The following is a 13,687-nucleotide window of genomic DNA, read 5'->3' as shown; positions in this document are numbered from 1 at the left end:
TAGAAAATAGCCTTTTATTGTCCTTGTGGGTCTTGCAACACTGATAACTGGCCTAGTTTTTTTTACCTGCCCTTTATTTAGATTATATTTAACTTGGTTCATTTTGTGTTAACCATCACTGTAAAAAAAAAAAGCCCAATGTTATCCTGAAGGTCGTTGACAAGTGTGAAGTTGGCTGCTTCTCTTCTGGATTGGGCCAAACAAGGCTTCAGTCCTTCTCTAGACTGCTGCATTATACCTTAACCGGTGTAATGTAATGCAGTCTAGATGGTGGATGGTGCTATAAACTGTTTACCAAAATAAAGCAGGAATTCTAAAATATTTCAACTATGAATGTTTTTACATGACATTAAATGAGTGAAATATAGTTCCCTGCAGATTGTTAATATCGTACAACGCAGGGACATCGTTTCACCAGACGGGGGCAATATTTTCTAGTTTTTACCTTCCAGCAGCACCAGGAATATGGAATGCCGTTTGATTCCAAATTAAATAAATGAATAAATACCGGTACATAAATAAATGAAATATGCATTTGAAATACATTGTGAAATGAATAAATTAGGCGATAAATACATAAATATTAAATACATTTAATCATTTCATGGTACTTTTATTTCATAAGTACACATATTTTATCTCATAATGGCACTGTATTTCATTTCACGTTCTTATATGCAAATCAGGGGGCGTGGCTACCGCTCACATTCAGAACAGACAACAGAGCCGTGTGCAAAAAAGGCTGGCTAAGGGACGTGAGAGTGTTGACATAATGGAAGACATCGGTGGGCTCCGAGATAGCATGCTAGCATTAGCAGATCAAATCGATCAACATGGGTTATCTGCAGATACTATTTTGACACATATTGAGGGTTTCTTGGAAATACTAGGGCTTGCTGTTCCCACTTCGGCAGCTCTAGGTGGTGTTTGGGTGTAGGTGGTGGTGGTGGTTTCCATCACACCGAGGCGGTTGGCAGCCGCTCTCAATAAGTCTGAGATACTTTTCTCAGACATTGTAATGAATGAACCAGTACCTAATCTGCTACTACAACCATAGACAGTATCTATATAAGAAGGCTACAACTAACCGAGCCTATTTCTAGCCCTTTTACTTCCAGCCTTTTTTTGCACACGGCTCTGTTGTCTGTTCTGAATGTGAGAGATAGCCACGCCATGAGGTTTAATTTGGGGTTTTACAACACTTTAATTTCCCTTCTTTATCCCGGAATTGACCAAAAGCATTTCGCACGTTGCAGAAATCTATTGGTTGGCAAAATACGCGTCATGGGCTAAGCAGCGTTCTCATTGGCTGTCGTCTTCCTGGAACGTTCTCATTGGCTGGATTGGCCCCGTTGTCTAAATATCAAATGAATGTCCTTTTCCTTCAGCAATTGCTTTTTGTTTAAAAAAACAAAGAAAATCCGTGACGTCCACGGGGACGACAGTAGTTTTAAGCTGAAAGTCCATTAAAAACACAAATACATCTCTATATATTTGTGCGTGGACCCCGTGGTCTCCTGTGCGGGATTGCTGTGGTTGGGCTCGGACCCGCAGGACCAGGCCGACCCGCTTCGACTCTCTGTGCCGCCGGCATCCTGCAAGTCACACAGTAAGAACTCTGCTCTAAATGTACCGCATCGCACCTCTTTGTCTGGTGACATTACCCCGGTCTAAACCCCCCCAAGCGAGCGGAGCTGGGTGGTTAGCTAGCTAGCTAGCTGTTAGCACGACGGTTCTGTTTGTCAACCTCAAACGGTCGTTGTTTCTTTCTTTTTTTAAACGTTAACGGTCGTTTAAATCGAAACTCGCGTGGCGTTCAAGGCCTCGTCGTAGAATACAGTTACATCTTTACGGTTATAATTAAGTGAAGGCGGCACACTTGTGAAGGAGAGTTGTTTGTTTTCTTTAGCACACACACACTCTCTCTCCGCCTATCTATCATTCATTCATTCATTCATTCACTAATTCCCGGTGTGTCGCTTGTGAAGTTCCCCGTGACGGAGGTGGGGTTCGGGTGGAACTGTGAGCAATTCGCCGCTTAATAATTATCGGTTTGATGGCGTAATGAGAATCTAGCAGCGAAGGGGGCGGGGCCAGAGGATCCGTGACGTGTCGAAGGTTAAAAAAGGGAGGAATGCGGGTAGAAAAGAGGCGAGTGTCGCGTCGCAGAGGAGACACCATGACGCTGCTCGGGGGACAGGACGCGCCGCGGCTTCACCTGGGAATGGACGGGTTGTGCTCACCTGAATAAATGAGCCGCTTGGTTTTATAGCATTAATCGAAGAGACTTTTTTTAAATTCGATGACACCTCGGGGATCACTGCGAATGCTCCGAGGGATTTAACTTGAAGCTTTGTTCATTTTTAACTTTTAACTCGGAAGTATTGTCTTATTTTTTTGTTGGAGGACTTATTTTTCATCGTGTTGCTGAACTGGTCGCTAATTGGCAGCTTTAAACATGGCACTTTATCTAGAAGGTAAGTCGTGTTTGGCGTGTAACAGTAGATGAATATGTTTTTAAAATGGTGATGTTTACCATTAAAGTTTCTTTCTATTTTTTAACTTCCTGGCGTTTTTAAGAATGTTCCTCAAACCAATTTAATATGCTTTCTTTTTGGTAAAATGGTTGTTTTGGCAGCTCTGATATCTGAGTTAGAATAATCTTCCTCACATTATCCATAGAAGACAATGCAGACCGGTCAACAGAGTGCAACCAATGAAATGGTGTAATGAACCATGAGTTTACACATGTGAATGATTTATCGATTCCACCTTGTCTGTGTTCCGCTGTCAAATGATCCCACGGCCTGACAGTGATTTGCATCCTCGCTGCCATCAATACAACCATCAGCACCCAGTGAGGCTGATTACAGCCTGCATTCTGAAACCGCTCCTCTGTGAAAACGACCCAGCGGTTGTAGTGTAGATAACGTGGACATAACTTCATCGATGTGGTGAAAGCTGCAAACTAATCTTTTGCCATCTAGAAAATGCTGAGGTATTTAGGACTAAACAATGTGATGGATCGTAGTAGTAGAGCGATGGAGGGATAAAGCCGTCAGACCTGTGGTTTTCATGGGCTCTTAATGACAAAAGGGAAAATTACCCACAAAGCTTGGCAGCAATGTGAATTACTTACTTTCTACCTCCTTCAGAACTTAACTGGAATCTCTTACTGGTGTATCTACCAGCACCGAACCTGTTTGACCAAAACAACTGTATTAGTTATGATCGTGTATTGGCATAATAGCTGACGTCATTTTAGGTCAAGGTGTAATAATATAACAGCAGAGGGAACTACAGAGCTAGAGTGTTTCTGATTTTAGATCAATATAATTTATAAACATCTACACTGTCTTAAATACCTTCATCTCACCATATCGTGATACAGCGGGTGAAATAAGTATTGAACACGTCACCATTTTTCTCAGTAAATATATTTCCAAAGGAGCTATTGACATATTTTCACCCGATGTTGGTAACAACCCAAGTAATACATACATACATACATATATACATATATATAAAGAAACCAACACAAAGATGTTCAGAAATAAAGTTGTGTGAAATACTGAGACAAATGGTGACTTATTTCACCTGCTGTATCTAACATTTAAAACCATGAAACCGCTCTGATCCACATTCAAACCTTTCTGGTGGCTCCATAATTTGTTTATTAAAAAAAAAATTTTACATTAACAATCTGGAAGCCATTGTTGCTTCTGCTAACAAGCAGTGAATTATGCCGACAGGACATCCCATAATGAGCCGTGACGAAGACGCATGGCTCCCTAAACCCAAGCCGACCATAAAAAACTACATATAAAAATGTAAGAACAGGAAAAGAAGCGTATTCTCACACAATACTCTGCACCTCTGGATTCAGGTTTCTTTACCAAAGAACTTGTCACTCAACATAAAGGATGAGTTGATTTAATGGACCGAGCTGTAAGGCTCACTTTCTCCAATAAATTAAGAAAGAACCACTTTGAATGGAAAATTAGTCGTCAAACCAGCGAAGAAGTGGTGGAAAAAAATCATGTATCGAAACGACTGAGACTTCTCAGCAGAAGCCCAGAGGAACGTCCCTGGTTTCTGTAGCAGATGGTTGTAGTTAAGAGCGATGTGTCAGAATTCAGGCATGCTTAAAAACATGGTTTCCCCCCCCCCAGGTCTGAGTAAAGGAGTGACCCACGAAGGGATGGCTCAGTTCCAGGAGATGATGCGGCAGCAGCTGGAGAGCTCCATGCACGCCGAGCTGGAGAAGCTGCTGGACACCGCCGCGGGGGAAGAGCGGGAGGTACAGCAACCCCCCCCCCCCCCCCCCCCCCGCCCACGCCGCCACATCGGGTTGTGATTAAGGGCCGGGTGGGGGTCACACACACGAATACGGGAAAACCATAAAAGTGACGCATAGTGCAGCGCCGCGCCGACACCCAGACGCACAGCGTCCAACCTCCATTCCATCAGCAACGCCTCAGTGATCAACGGACCAATGACACACTTCTGTACCCCCCCCCCCTCTTACTAATGGATCGTTCTGCTGTCAAAGTCTGTGTATTTCCACAAAGTTATAATTAACTTTTAATTAGACTTCTGTCAGGAAGATGTAGGTTTCACATCTGATGCTGTTTATTGGAACATTAGGAAAAAAGAGCCAAGAAGGATGACTCTGATGAAGTTATTCATTCACTCTGATAAAGTATTTGCATCATGCCCGAGATGAATAAAGTTACAAATGAAGCCCCATTTTTTTTTCTTCCAGGTGTCCCGGAAAGACTTTGAGGGCTTTAAGAATCTTTTCCACAGATTCCTGCAGGTGAAGGGTCCGTCGATCGAGTGGATCAAGATCCAAAGACCTCCAGAGGACTCGGTAAGTCCACCTCACCCAGGTTCTGTGAGAGTTCATGGTGGTGGAGAAGCGTCCCCTCCTGTCGCCTTCTCTTACCACTGAATGTCGGCTTCTTGATGTTTAATGTCACACGGTGATTGTTGTCAGAAGCCACATGGCAAATATTTAAAAAACACCAACAGTGCGCCGACACGCCTTTAACCCTGCGGGAGGCAGACGGGGGAACGTTACAGGAAGTCGGTTTGAATCACTCAGCTGCAAGTTTGAGGCTAATAAGACGCCAAAAGACTCCACTGAGGTTGTGTCACTGCGTCTGTTTACGCTTTGTTCATTAGCTGTAAAAATGACTTTGTTGTTGGTGACTATTTTCCTGTTAACAAACTGATTATTACGGTTGTGGAGGCGTTCCATGGAATAAGCTCTGAAGGGCCCTGCGTCCGCCCCCTCCCCCCCCCCCCCCCCCCCCCGGCTGATGAGGCGGCCGAGCAGAAGTTCAGGTTCTAGACGGGCGGAGGGTTTTGGCTTAGTGGTGTGGCCTCTTTTCAGCGCCAGTGTTTCTAAACAATGACGCACCGTCTCGTGCTTCAAGCCAAAATGTTCCCTGAAGCCCGACATTGTGCCTTCGTAATAAAATCCATTGGGTTCGGCTGTAGATGTTACGAAATACAACACGTGTGTGTGCTGCCTAAGCCCCGCCTCCGCTTCATTTACCAAAAATCAGTGTGCAATAAGTCCTTTTATCGCATATTGCATATTGTCAGTGTCACTGTGACCCTGTGACACCCTGCAGAGCCCTGACAGGGACTGTTTTATGCGCCGGGTGCCTTTTCCATTGTTGGCTCTGGTTCCTGAATGTTCTCCCACCTGTGAATGATTCACCTTTTTATTGTGCTTAAAATCACACGGTCGACTCGTTGTGAGTTCCTTATTATCTGGTTGAGTCTCAGTTGCTCAGAGGAGCATTTGTGAAACCACAAAGCAAGTGGAAGCTTGTGGTATCTAACGAGGTGACTTGTGACCTTTTGACCCCGAGGTGGGCCTCGTGGACCCGCTTAGCGCCATCAAAGCTCTGAGTGTGCGACGGCTTCAGCAGTGATCCAGAGCACCTCGCCTGCGTGTGGGAACACGTGCTGTTTCACCGGGGGTTCGAGTCCCACCGGAGCCCCCCATGATGCAATCACACGCTCCGCATGGCAGGAGCCGAGCTTCAGCGTCACTAATGTTTAACCCGGTGAGGGGACTCGAGTTCAGCACTCGAGCCACGGAAAGGTTGTTTATGGGACAATAAGCTGGGGTCAAAGGTCTGGTTGCAGGAAACGAGACGGTTGGACACATTAGTTCTGGGACATTAGCTCCTTATCGTTGGATTAAGTTGCAAAGTATTTGAAGACAAGTCGACGGGGATTTGATTGAAGAGAAAAGGTCTCCATTCAGTGACAAACTTTAGCAAAGCTCCAAAACGCTAACGAGACGAAGTAGAAGCTACTTGAATGCAACACTTCAACTTCCCAAAGAATCAGAACGGTTCTTTCTCCAGGTCCTTAAAGCTCTTCCCAACAGCCGCTTATTTCAAACCAGATGGAATGAAGTTATTTTTTATTTTTGATGAAATTGGCAAATTTTAAAATATCTACAAAAGAATCTTGCAGTTGAAATAAATACAAAGCAGTGAAAAAGGTTAATAAATAAATAAATAAATAAATAACAGTACTGATAACGGATCCCGACCAAGGTCACAGCGTCCGATCACCTGACACACGGCGACGCCCCCAGGACGCTGAGTCATCGCCTCGCTGGTTGGGGCTCAGCAGGGTTTTCCATCACGAGGGGGGCCTTCGGGGGCCTTCGGGGGCCTTCGGGTTCCTGGTTATGTGTGAAGTTCAAAGACAACGGATTGTGAAATAAGGACAAACTGTATCTGATGCCTTCAGATGAGAAGCTGTGGAGTCCTCACACGGCCAATCAAAAGCCTGTAAAAAGTCAACTTTAAAAGTTTAAACCCCGACGAAGTTCTTCTACTCTGAACAGACCTCATCGGGTTCTGCGTTTGTTTGTTTTTATGTGTTTGTGTTTTTTCTTGTGACGGCTGATGCAAGATGCGACTCAGCAGATAATTGATGCCGCTGTGAAACCAGGAAACACGTGTGATGCTCGCTGTCCGTTAAGATTAAAACGTAAAATGAATTTCATATCCGCCCGTTTGAACGTCACGTGACTAAAGTTCCTAAAACCGCCGTGTGGCTCCTCCAGCCCGACAAAATCCCACTTTTGTTCCAGGAGAACTCGTGACTGTGGAAACGGGCCCACGAGACTGCGATTGGGTTGAAGGCTTCGGCGCACATCTGGATCGCAGTGAAGGCATTCGGGCAAATAGATGACAGATGTTTGGACATCTGCAATGAACGGCCACTAAAACGGGATTTTTGAGGAAACTTATTTTTTCTCATTAGTTGAATCATTGTGATTTATTTATTTATAACACTTTGAGGGCTTTAAAAGTTGTGCTTCATTTGATTCTTAGCAAATGAGGACTATCAATGCAGACCAAATATCTAATTGTTTATTTAAAGTATAATTTATTGACCAATAAAGCTTCATAACAGCATTATTACCAAGAAAAAATGAAAAACACAAACTATTCTAAAACTAAAAGTTAAAACATGACCCAGGCCATGAGGCTTTTTGTTTTGTAATCCCAGACTCTCTTAATCTCCACCTCGTTGATTTGAAACAACCAGATTTATTGCCACACACACACACACACACACACACACACACTTCCTGTTGTGAAACACAACCAGACATTCACAACATGCAGCTTTGTGTGTTGCTTCCATCTCACTGAACATGGACAGAAGTCCTCAGGAGAGTTCCTCTGCGTCCAAAAACCAACAAAGCCTTCGTCTGTCCTCCTCTTCCTCTGAGAGATGAAGAGCTGTCGCACAACCTCCCAAAGCCGCCCGGTCAGTTTGAACCTGACGGAGGAGATTAAAAGGTGGAGGACAGTGAAATGCTAAGAGGAGTGACGGAGTTAATGGAGGGTAAAGACGAGCATTGAGGACATGAAGTGAAGTGGCGTAATGAGGGGTAGAGACAGAAGACACACGGAGACGAGTCAGAGTGCTGCAGCTCGCTGAGGCAGGAATCCTTCATCCCGACATATTGACACTTTAAGGTGCGGTCAAACTGCACAAATCAAATTTGTGTAACCTTTTAAATCCTGCTGGCTTGCGTTTTGTAAATCCCAAACTTTAATCCGTGCTTTCAACAACAACCGAACAGGACTCTACATGAATCATAATTTACTAAATGAACGTCATAGAGACTGAGACCATAAACTCATGTTTACAATGTTTACTGAAGGAATAAATCAAGAGAGAAGTAGAGTCATTTCCTCATAGACGTCTATGGGAGCAGAGGAGTCACCCCCTGCTGGTCACTACACAGAAGTAGAGTCATTTCCTCATAGACGTCTATGGGAGCAGAGGAGTCGCCCCCTGCTGGTCACTACACAGAAGTGGAGTCATTTCCTCATAGACGTCTATGGGAGCAGAGGAGTCGCCCCCTGCTGGTCACTACACAGAAGTGGAGTCATTTCCTCATAGACGTCTATGGGAGCAGAGGAGTCGCCCCCTGCTGGTCACTACACAGAAGTAGTCATTTCCTCATAGACGTCTATGGGAGCAGAGGAGTCGCCCCCTGCTGGTCACTACACAGAAGTAGAGTCATTTCCTCATAGACGTCTATGGGAGCAGAGGAGTCGCCCCCTGCTGGTCACTACACAGAATGCAGCGTTGAAAGCTTTACTTTTCAGATCTGGAGTCTGCTGTCACTGAGTCTGTAGAGCTGTTCCTCCCTTTTGTTAAATGCTCTCGTCTTTCTGCTTCAGATCCAGCCGTACGATAAGATCGCCGGCAGCGCTCCGCCGGACAACGTGGCCGACTGCCTGAACAAGCTGGTGGTGGTGAAGCTGAACGGGGGCCTGGGCACCAGCATGGGATGCAAGGGCCCCAAGAGCCTGATCAGCGTCCGCAACGAGAACACCTTCCTGGACCTGACGGTGCAGCAGATCGAGGTACGTGACTCGAGACCGAAGTCGTTTTCTCACAGACGTCTATGGGACCGGAGGAGTCGCCCCCTGCTGGACACTACAGAGAATGTCGCTTTAACACACATTCACCCTGTCACAAGGCCTGACTGGGTCATGTGGATCAGCAGATGGGCCGTAGAGGAAATGCAGGGAGGTTCAGGTAGACTCCTCCAAGATCAAGCTGCTGCTGTTTATTCATGGGAGGGGCTGCACAGTCAGTAGTTGGGGGAGGAAATAGCTGAAGGTTCTTCTGAAGGGAGTTCAGTGTGATACCTGGAGGTGTGTGTGGGGGTAAAAGGGGGATCTGTTGGTGAGCAGCAGGTCGGTATGTGTGTGTGTGTGTGTGTGTGTGTGTGTGTGTGTGTGTGTGTGTGTGTGTGTCCTGCTCACGTTACCTGAGTGAATCAGCCCATTTAGAAAAAAGAAAATGGATCCCTGTTTTTACACACACACACACACACACACACACACACACAGAGACCTGGACTCTCACTGTGAGGATCATTTACTGCTTCACAACACATCAAGTTAGTGTGTATATATATTTAAAATGAACAGTGTATTGAAATACAAATAACTTTTATATTTTAAGATTTATTTTAACATGAAACGTTTAAGTCTGTTTTTTCCCCCCAGTATCATGAAGCCTTAAATCATATAGTTAGTTATTGTGTTGATAAAATGAATCTAAATATTTGAGGCCGTGTCCTTCCTTTATTTACTATAAGAAATAAAGCTCCAATGTTCCGAATGAGCAGCTGAATAATGAAATGCACATTCTGCATCAGGCTCTTTTAGTTCTCCACGTGTGTTTAGGCGCTGGCCTTCCTTTAGTCCCGCCCCCCACAAAGAGGGGGTCAAAGCCCTTTGACATCCTGAAGCAAAGGTGCAGCGTGCTTTGTTGTGTACATTAACACGCATGCAGAAGTCTGTCTTACGGTTGGGTTACGATTTCAGAGTCCGTTGCGCCATCACGGTCGTGCTAAAGTCAATGTTTGCCCCCCCCCCGCCCCTCCCTCACAGCACCTGAACAAGACGTACAACACAGACGTGCCGCTGGTCCTCATGAACTCCTTCAACACAGATGAGGACACAAAGAAGATCCTGCAGAAGTACACACACCACCGGGTCAAGATCTACACCTTCAACCAGAGCAGGTGAGCCATCACATGATCGTCCTCTGTGTCAGCAGACAGGAAGTGAGACAGGACGTAAAGGTCCATTTCCTCCGTGTCTTCCATTGGTCCATCGTGTAGAAATGAGCTCCAACGGGTGAAAATGTTGGTTTAGTTTTATTTTAAATGCAAATGCAGCTGACTTTCTTTAGAACTAAATGAAATAGAAATGATTGTTTGGAGTTAATCATTAGCCACAATAAACTAAAGACGGATGATGTCATGTCCAAATAAAGGGCAACTGCAGGTTTCAGATATTGAAAAGTTTACAACTCACCTACGTGTTTAACAAAGATATAAAAGTTGGAAAGAAAAGAGGAAGCATGAGAAAAAGATCCCTGGACCTGTTAAGCAGTTTGTTTTTGTGCTTCCTCCTCTTTGGGGGTCAAGAGGTGACCGAGTGTTCTCTGGTCTGGAAGAACATGAAGCGTTTGAAGTCATGTGACTCCTCGATAAGGAGGGAAGCTGCTCTCCGCTGGAAACACTTTCTAAACCCAGGATCCCTTTGATCTCTGAGACGCACACACACACACACACACACTCTCTGCAGCAATGAGGAGAACTTCTCCTTTTTCTTTGTCATTAATCTGGTTAATAAGACGCAGACTGATTCTGAAAGAGGAATTCATCCACAGCGACGGACTCCAACTGATCTCTAGCTGAATGAGGATGTAACTGTGAGAACTGATGAATGTCCTCATGACTTGGTTCTAGTTAAAGTCCAGCAACATTTAAACATTTAAACATTTTCTTTCCAGTAGTGTAACATTGAATCTGGTTAAATTGAACTATGAGGGAACCGAACCTTCTGAGTGGAAGTGGAGATTCTGGTCTGTGCTGCATCAACGTTGAATATCACAGAGCGGCTCCTCCTCCGTCCAGGTACCCTCGGGTCAACAAGGAGTCCCTCCTCCCGGTGGCCACCGGCCTGAGGATGACGGGGCAGAGCGCGGAGGGCTGGTACCCGCCGGGCCACGGAGACATCTACGCCAGCTTCTACAACTCGGGCCTGTTGGAGCAGCTGATCGCGCAGGGCAAGGAGTACATCTTCGTGTCCAACATCGACAACCTGGGGGCCACCGTGGACCTGCACATCCTGCACCACCTGGTGAACCAGCCCAACGGCAAGCGCTGCGAGTTCATCATGGAGGTGACGGACAAGACGCGCGCCGACGTCAAGGTGGGTGGAGCCAGGCGCCCGTCAAACGGGTTTCCAGTCACGACGTAATCCCAATAAGCCTCTTCAATGGAGGTAAAGGGATTCTAAGAAACCGATTCTCTTGTTTTTCTTTAACAAAAATCCTTTTTAGTGAACATCTTGAGTAATAAATAAAGTCCCTCATTCATTAAAGTAGCAACATTATGGGAGTCTGGTCTGTCTTACACAACAATTTGAGAATATCTACCATGAAGGGAAGCTTTTTCAGGTGATATCCCTGATTTATAATTAGAATCTGGATTGCTGATTAAATCGATTAAATCTCTACTCGACCTGCTTTCTTTGGAACAACCTTCACGGACTGAAGCTCCCTGTAAGACCAGTTTGGGTTCATAGAATGTGTGTTGGCACATTAATGTCCACGTCCCAGTGATCAATGCACAAGATGATGGATCACTGGACACAATCGTAGTAAATTGGAAGGTTCTTTTATTATTTTTACGTTCTGAAACATTTCTGATTTCCACTTTTCTTCATTCATTAAAGCGCTCACTTTGCTCGCTTTGGCCTTGTAGAATCTAATGTTGGTCTTTTCTGTCAGGGCGGCACGCTGATCCAGTACGAAGGGAAGCTGCGTCTGCTGGAGATCGCCCAGGTGCCCAAAGCCCACGTGGACGAGTTCAAATCCGTCTCAAAGTTCAAGATCTTCAACACCAACAACCTGTGGATCTCTCTGAGCGCCATCAAGAGGCTGCAGGAGCAGAAGGCCATGGACCTGGAGATCATCGTCAACCCCAAGGTGAGCCGGGGGGCGAGGGGTGCGGGGGGGGGTGCCGCGCAACAGCTCGGACATCCGTCCAGGAGCCGCTCAGCCGGTCCGCAGGAGGAAACATAAGTGGCGCCGCTAGTCAGAAGCAGAGCGCGATGCCTCCTCTTCAATCAGGAGATGAACACCCAAAGGGGCCGATGTGTGGCCAGATGTTCGTGTCCAGCGGATCCCTCACCTCTCTCCGTCCCACAGACTCTGGACGGCGGGCAGAACGTGGTCCAGCTGGAGACGGCGGTCGGCGCCGCCATCAAGTGCTTCGACAACGCGCTGGGCATCAACGTGCCGCGCAGCCGCTTCCTGCCGGTGAAGACCACGTCGGACCTGCTGCTGGTCATGTCCAACCTGTACAGCCTGGACGCCGGCTCCCTCACCATGAGCCCCAAGAGGGAGTTCCCCACCACGCCGCACGTCAAGCTGGGAAGCTCCTTCACACAGGTGAGCGCCGACATGGTCACCTGACCTCTCTTTCTCTCTGGTTTTGTTGGCGGCCAAAGTGGCTCCGGAAGGAAAGTCATATTAGTGATCTAAGTTCTTAGTTATTGTCTCTATGATGATTTCCGTCCCCCGTGTTCAGGTCCAGGAGTACCTGACCCGCTTCGAGAGCATCCCCGACATGCTGGAGCTCGACCACCTGACGGTGTCCGGAGACGTGACCCTCGGGAAGAACGTCTCCCTCAAGGCAAGAGAGAGTGTCTTCTGTTACGTTCCCCACCGTGTGCGTGTTTCAATGTAACAGGAGCTGGGGAGCTTTGCTAGAACTGGTAACCATGGTGACCATTCTTCCTCCTCTCATCTCAGGGCACCGTCATCGTCATCGCCAACCACGGCGATCGGATCGACATTCCCGCCGGCTCCATGCTGGAAAACAAGATTGTGTCTGGGAACCTTCGCATTATGGACCACTGACGTCTATACACACACACACACACACACACACACACCCTCATCATGTGACCCAGTCTGCCTCATCCCAGTCACGTGACCTGTGTCCCGTCTCAGCCCACCGTGAGATGAACTGGTTATTATTGGCTAATTTGATCTTTAATAGTGTTAATAATGAGCAACTTGTAGACGCCGTGTGTCCTTCATGTAACACGATCACAGGATCCTATTTGTTTATCCCATGAAGATTGATTCATGGTTATAATCCGTATCTGAGCCTCAAGTGGAAACCTCCCCCAGGTGTGTGTGTGTGTGTGCCTTTTTGCTACCCTCCAGTCTTTTGTTATACGTAATATCCGTGTGTGTGTTCAAGGTAAGCCTTTCTTTGTACACTCCTCCTGCGTGACGTCTGCTCACATTATGACCTTCATGCCCTGTGAAACCTCCACGAGGCCTCGGCCCATCCGTCTCACACACACACACACACACACACACACAGCCTGTAAGCAGCAATAAGTGTTGATCTGTGACGAGGTGTCGGCTTCCTCGGAGATGAATAAAGTGCAATATGACGTAATGATTTTGAGATCTTTTATTTGATTTGAGCCGCTATGATAAATAGAATAAATTTAATAGAACACTAGCTGCCAAAGCTTGACCTCGTAGTTGCAGATGGTGATGATGATGATGGAGGAAGCAC

The 13,687-nt window shown here is 46.3% G+C and overlaps 1 protein-coding gene across 2 annotated transcripts; it reads left to right on the top strand.

Moving 5' to 3' along the window:
- The first annotated feature begins 1,345 nt into the window (after positions 1–1,345).
- On the top strand, positions 1,346–13,564 carry ugp2b (UDP-glucose pyrophosphorylase 2b). Of its 2 annotated transcripts, none has more exons than XM_037465034.2 (10): positions 1,346–1,609; positions 4,173–4,300; positions 4,766–4,873; positions 8,742–8,927; positions 9,966–10,099; positions 11,000–11,297; positions 11,878–12,075; positions 12,298–12,540; positions 12,680–12,784; positions 12,904–13,564. In XM_037465034.2, the coding sequence occupies exons 2-10, from the start codon at positions 4,202–4,204 to the stop codon at positions 13,009–13,011; spliced, it is 1,479 nt and encodes a 492-aa protein (XP_037320931.2). In that variant the 5' UTR covers positions 1,346–1,609; positions 4,173–4,201; the 3' UTR covers positions 13,012–13,564. The 2 variants fall into 2 exon arrangements, with proteins under 2 accessions (XP_037320931.2, XP_037320930.2); XM_037465033.2 differs by lacking the exon at positions 1,346–1,609 and adding an exon at positions 2,124–2,477.
- Positions 13,565–13,687: the final 123 nt, after the last annotated feature.

This window comes from Pungitius pungitius, chromosome 13, assembly GCF_949316345.1.
Source record: "Pungitius pungitius chromosome 13, fPunPun2.1, whole genome shotgun sequence".
Taxonomy (NCBI): domain Eukaryota; kingdom Metazoa; phylum Chordata; class Actinopteri; order Perciformes; family Gasterosteidae; genus Pungitius; species Pungitius pungitius.
The sequence above is the reverse complement of the archived record's forward strand: the minus strand, read 5'-3'. Positions and strand labels throughout refer to the sequence as shown.

Excerpts from the sequence above, each read along its gene's own strand:
- ugp2b (XM_037465033.2), top strand. Across the intron at positions 10,100-10,999 it reads TACACCTTCAACCAGAGCAG|GTACCCTCGGGTCAACAAGG; the intron begins GTGAGCCATCAC and ends TCCTCCGTCCAG. Across the intron at positions 12,076-12,297 it reads AGATCATCGTCAACCCCAAG|ACTCTGGACGGCGGGCAGAA; the intron begins GTGAGCCGGGGG and ends TCCGTCCCACAG.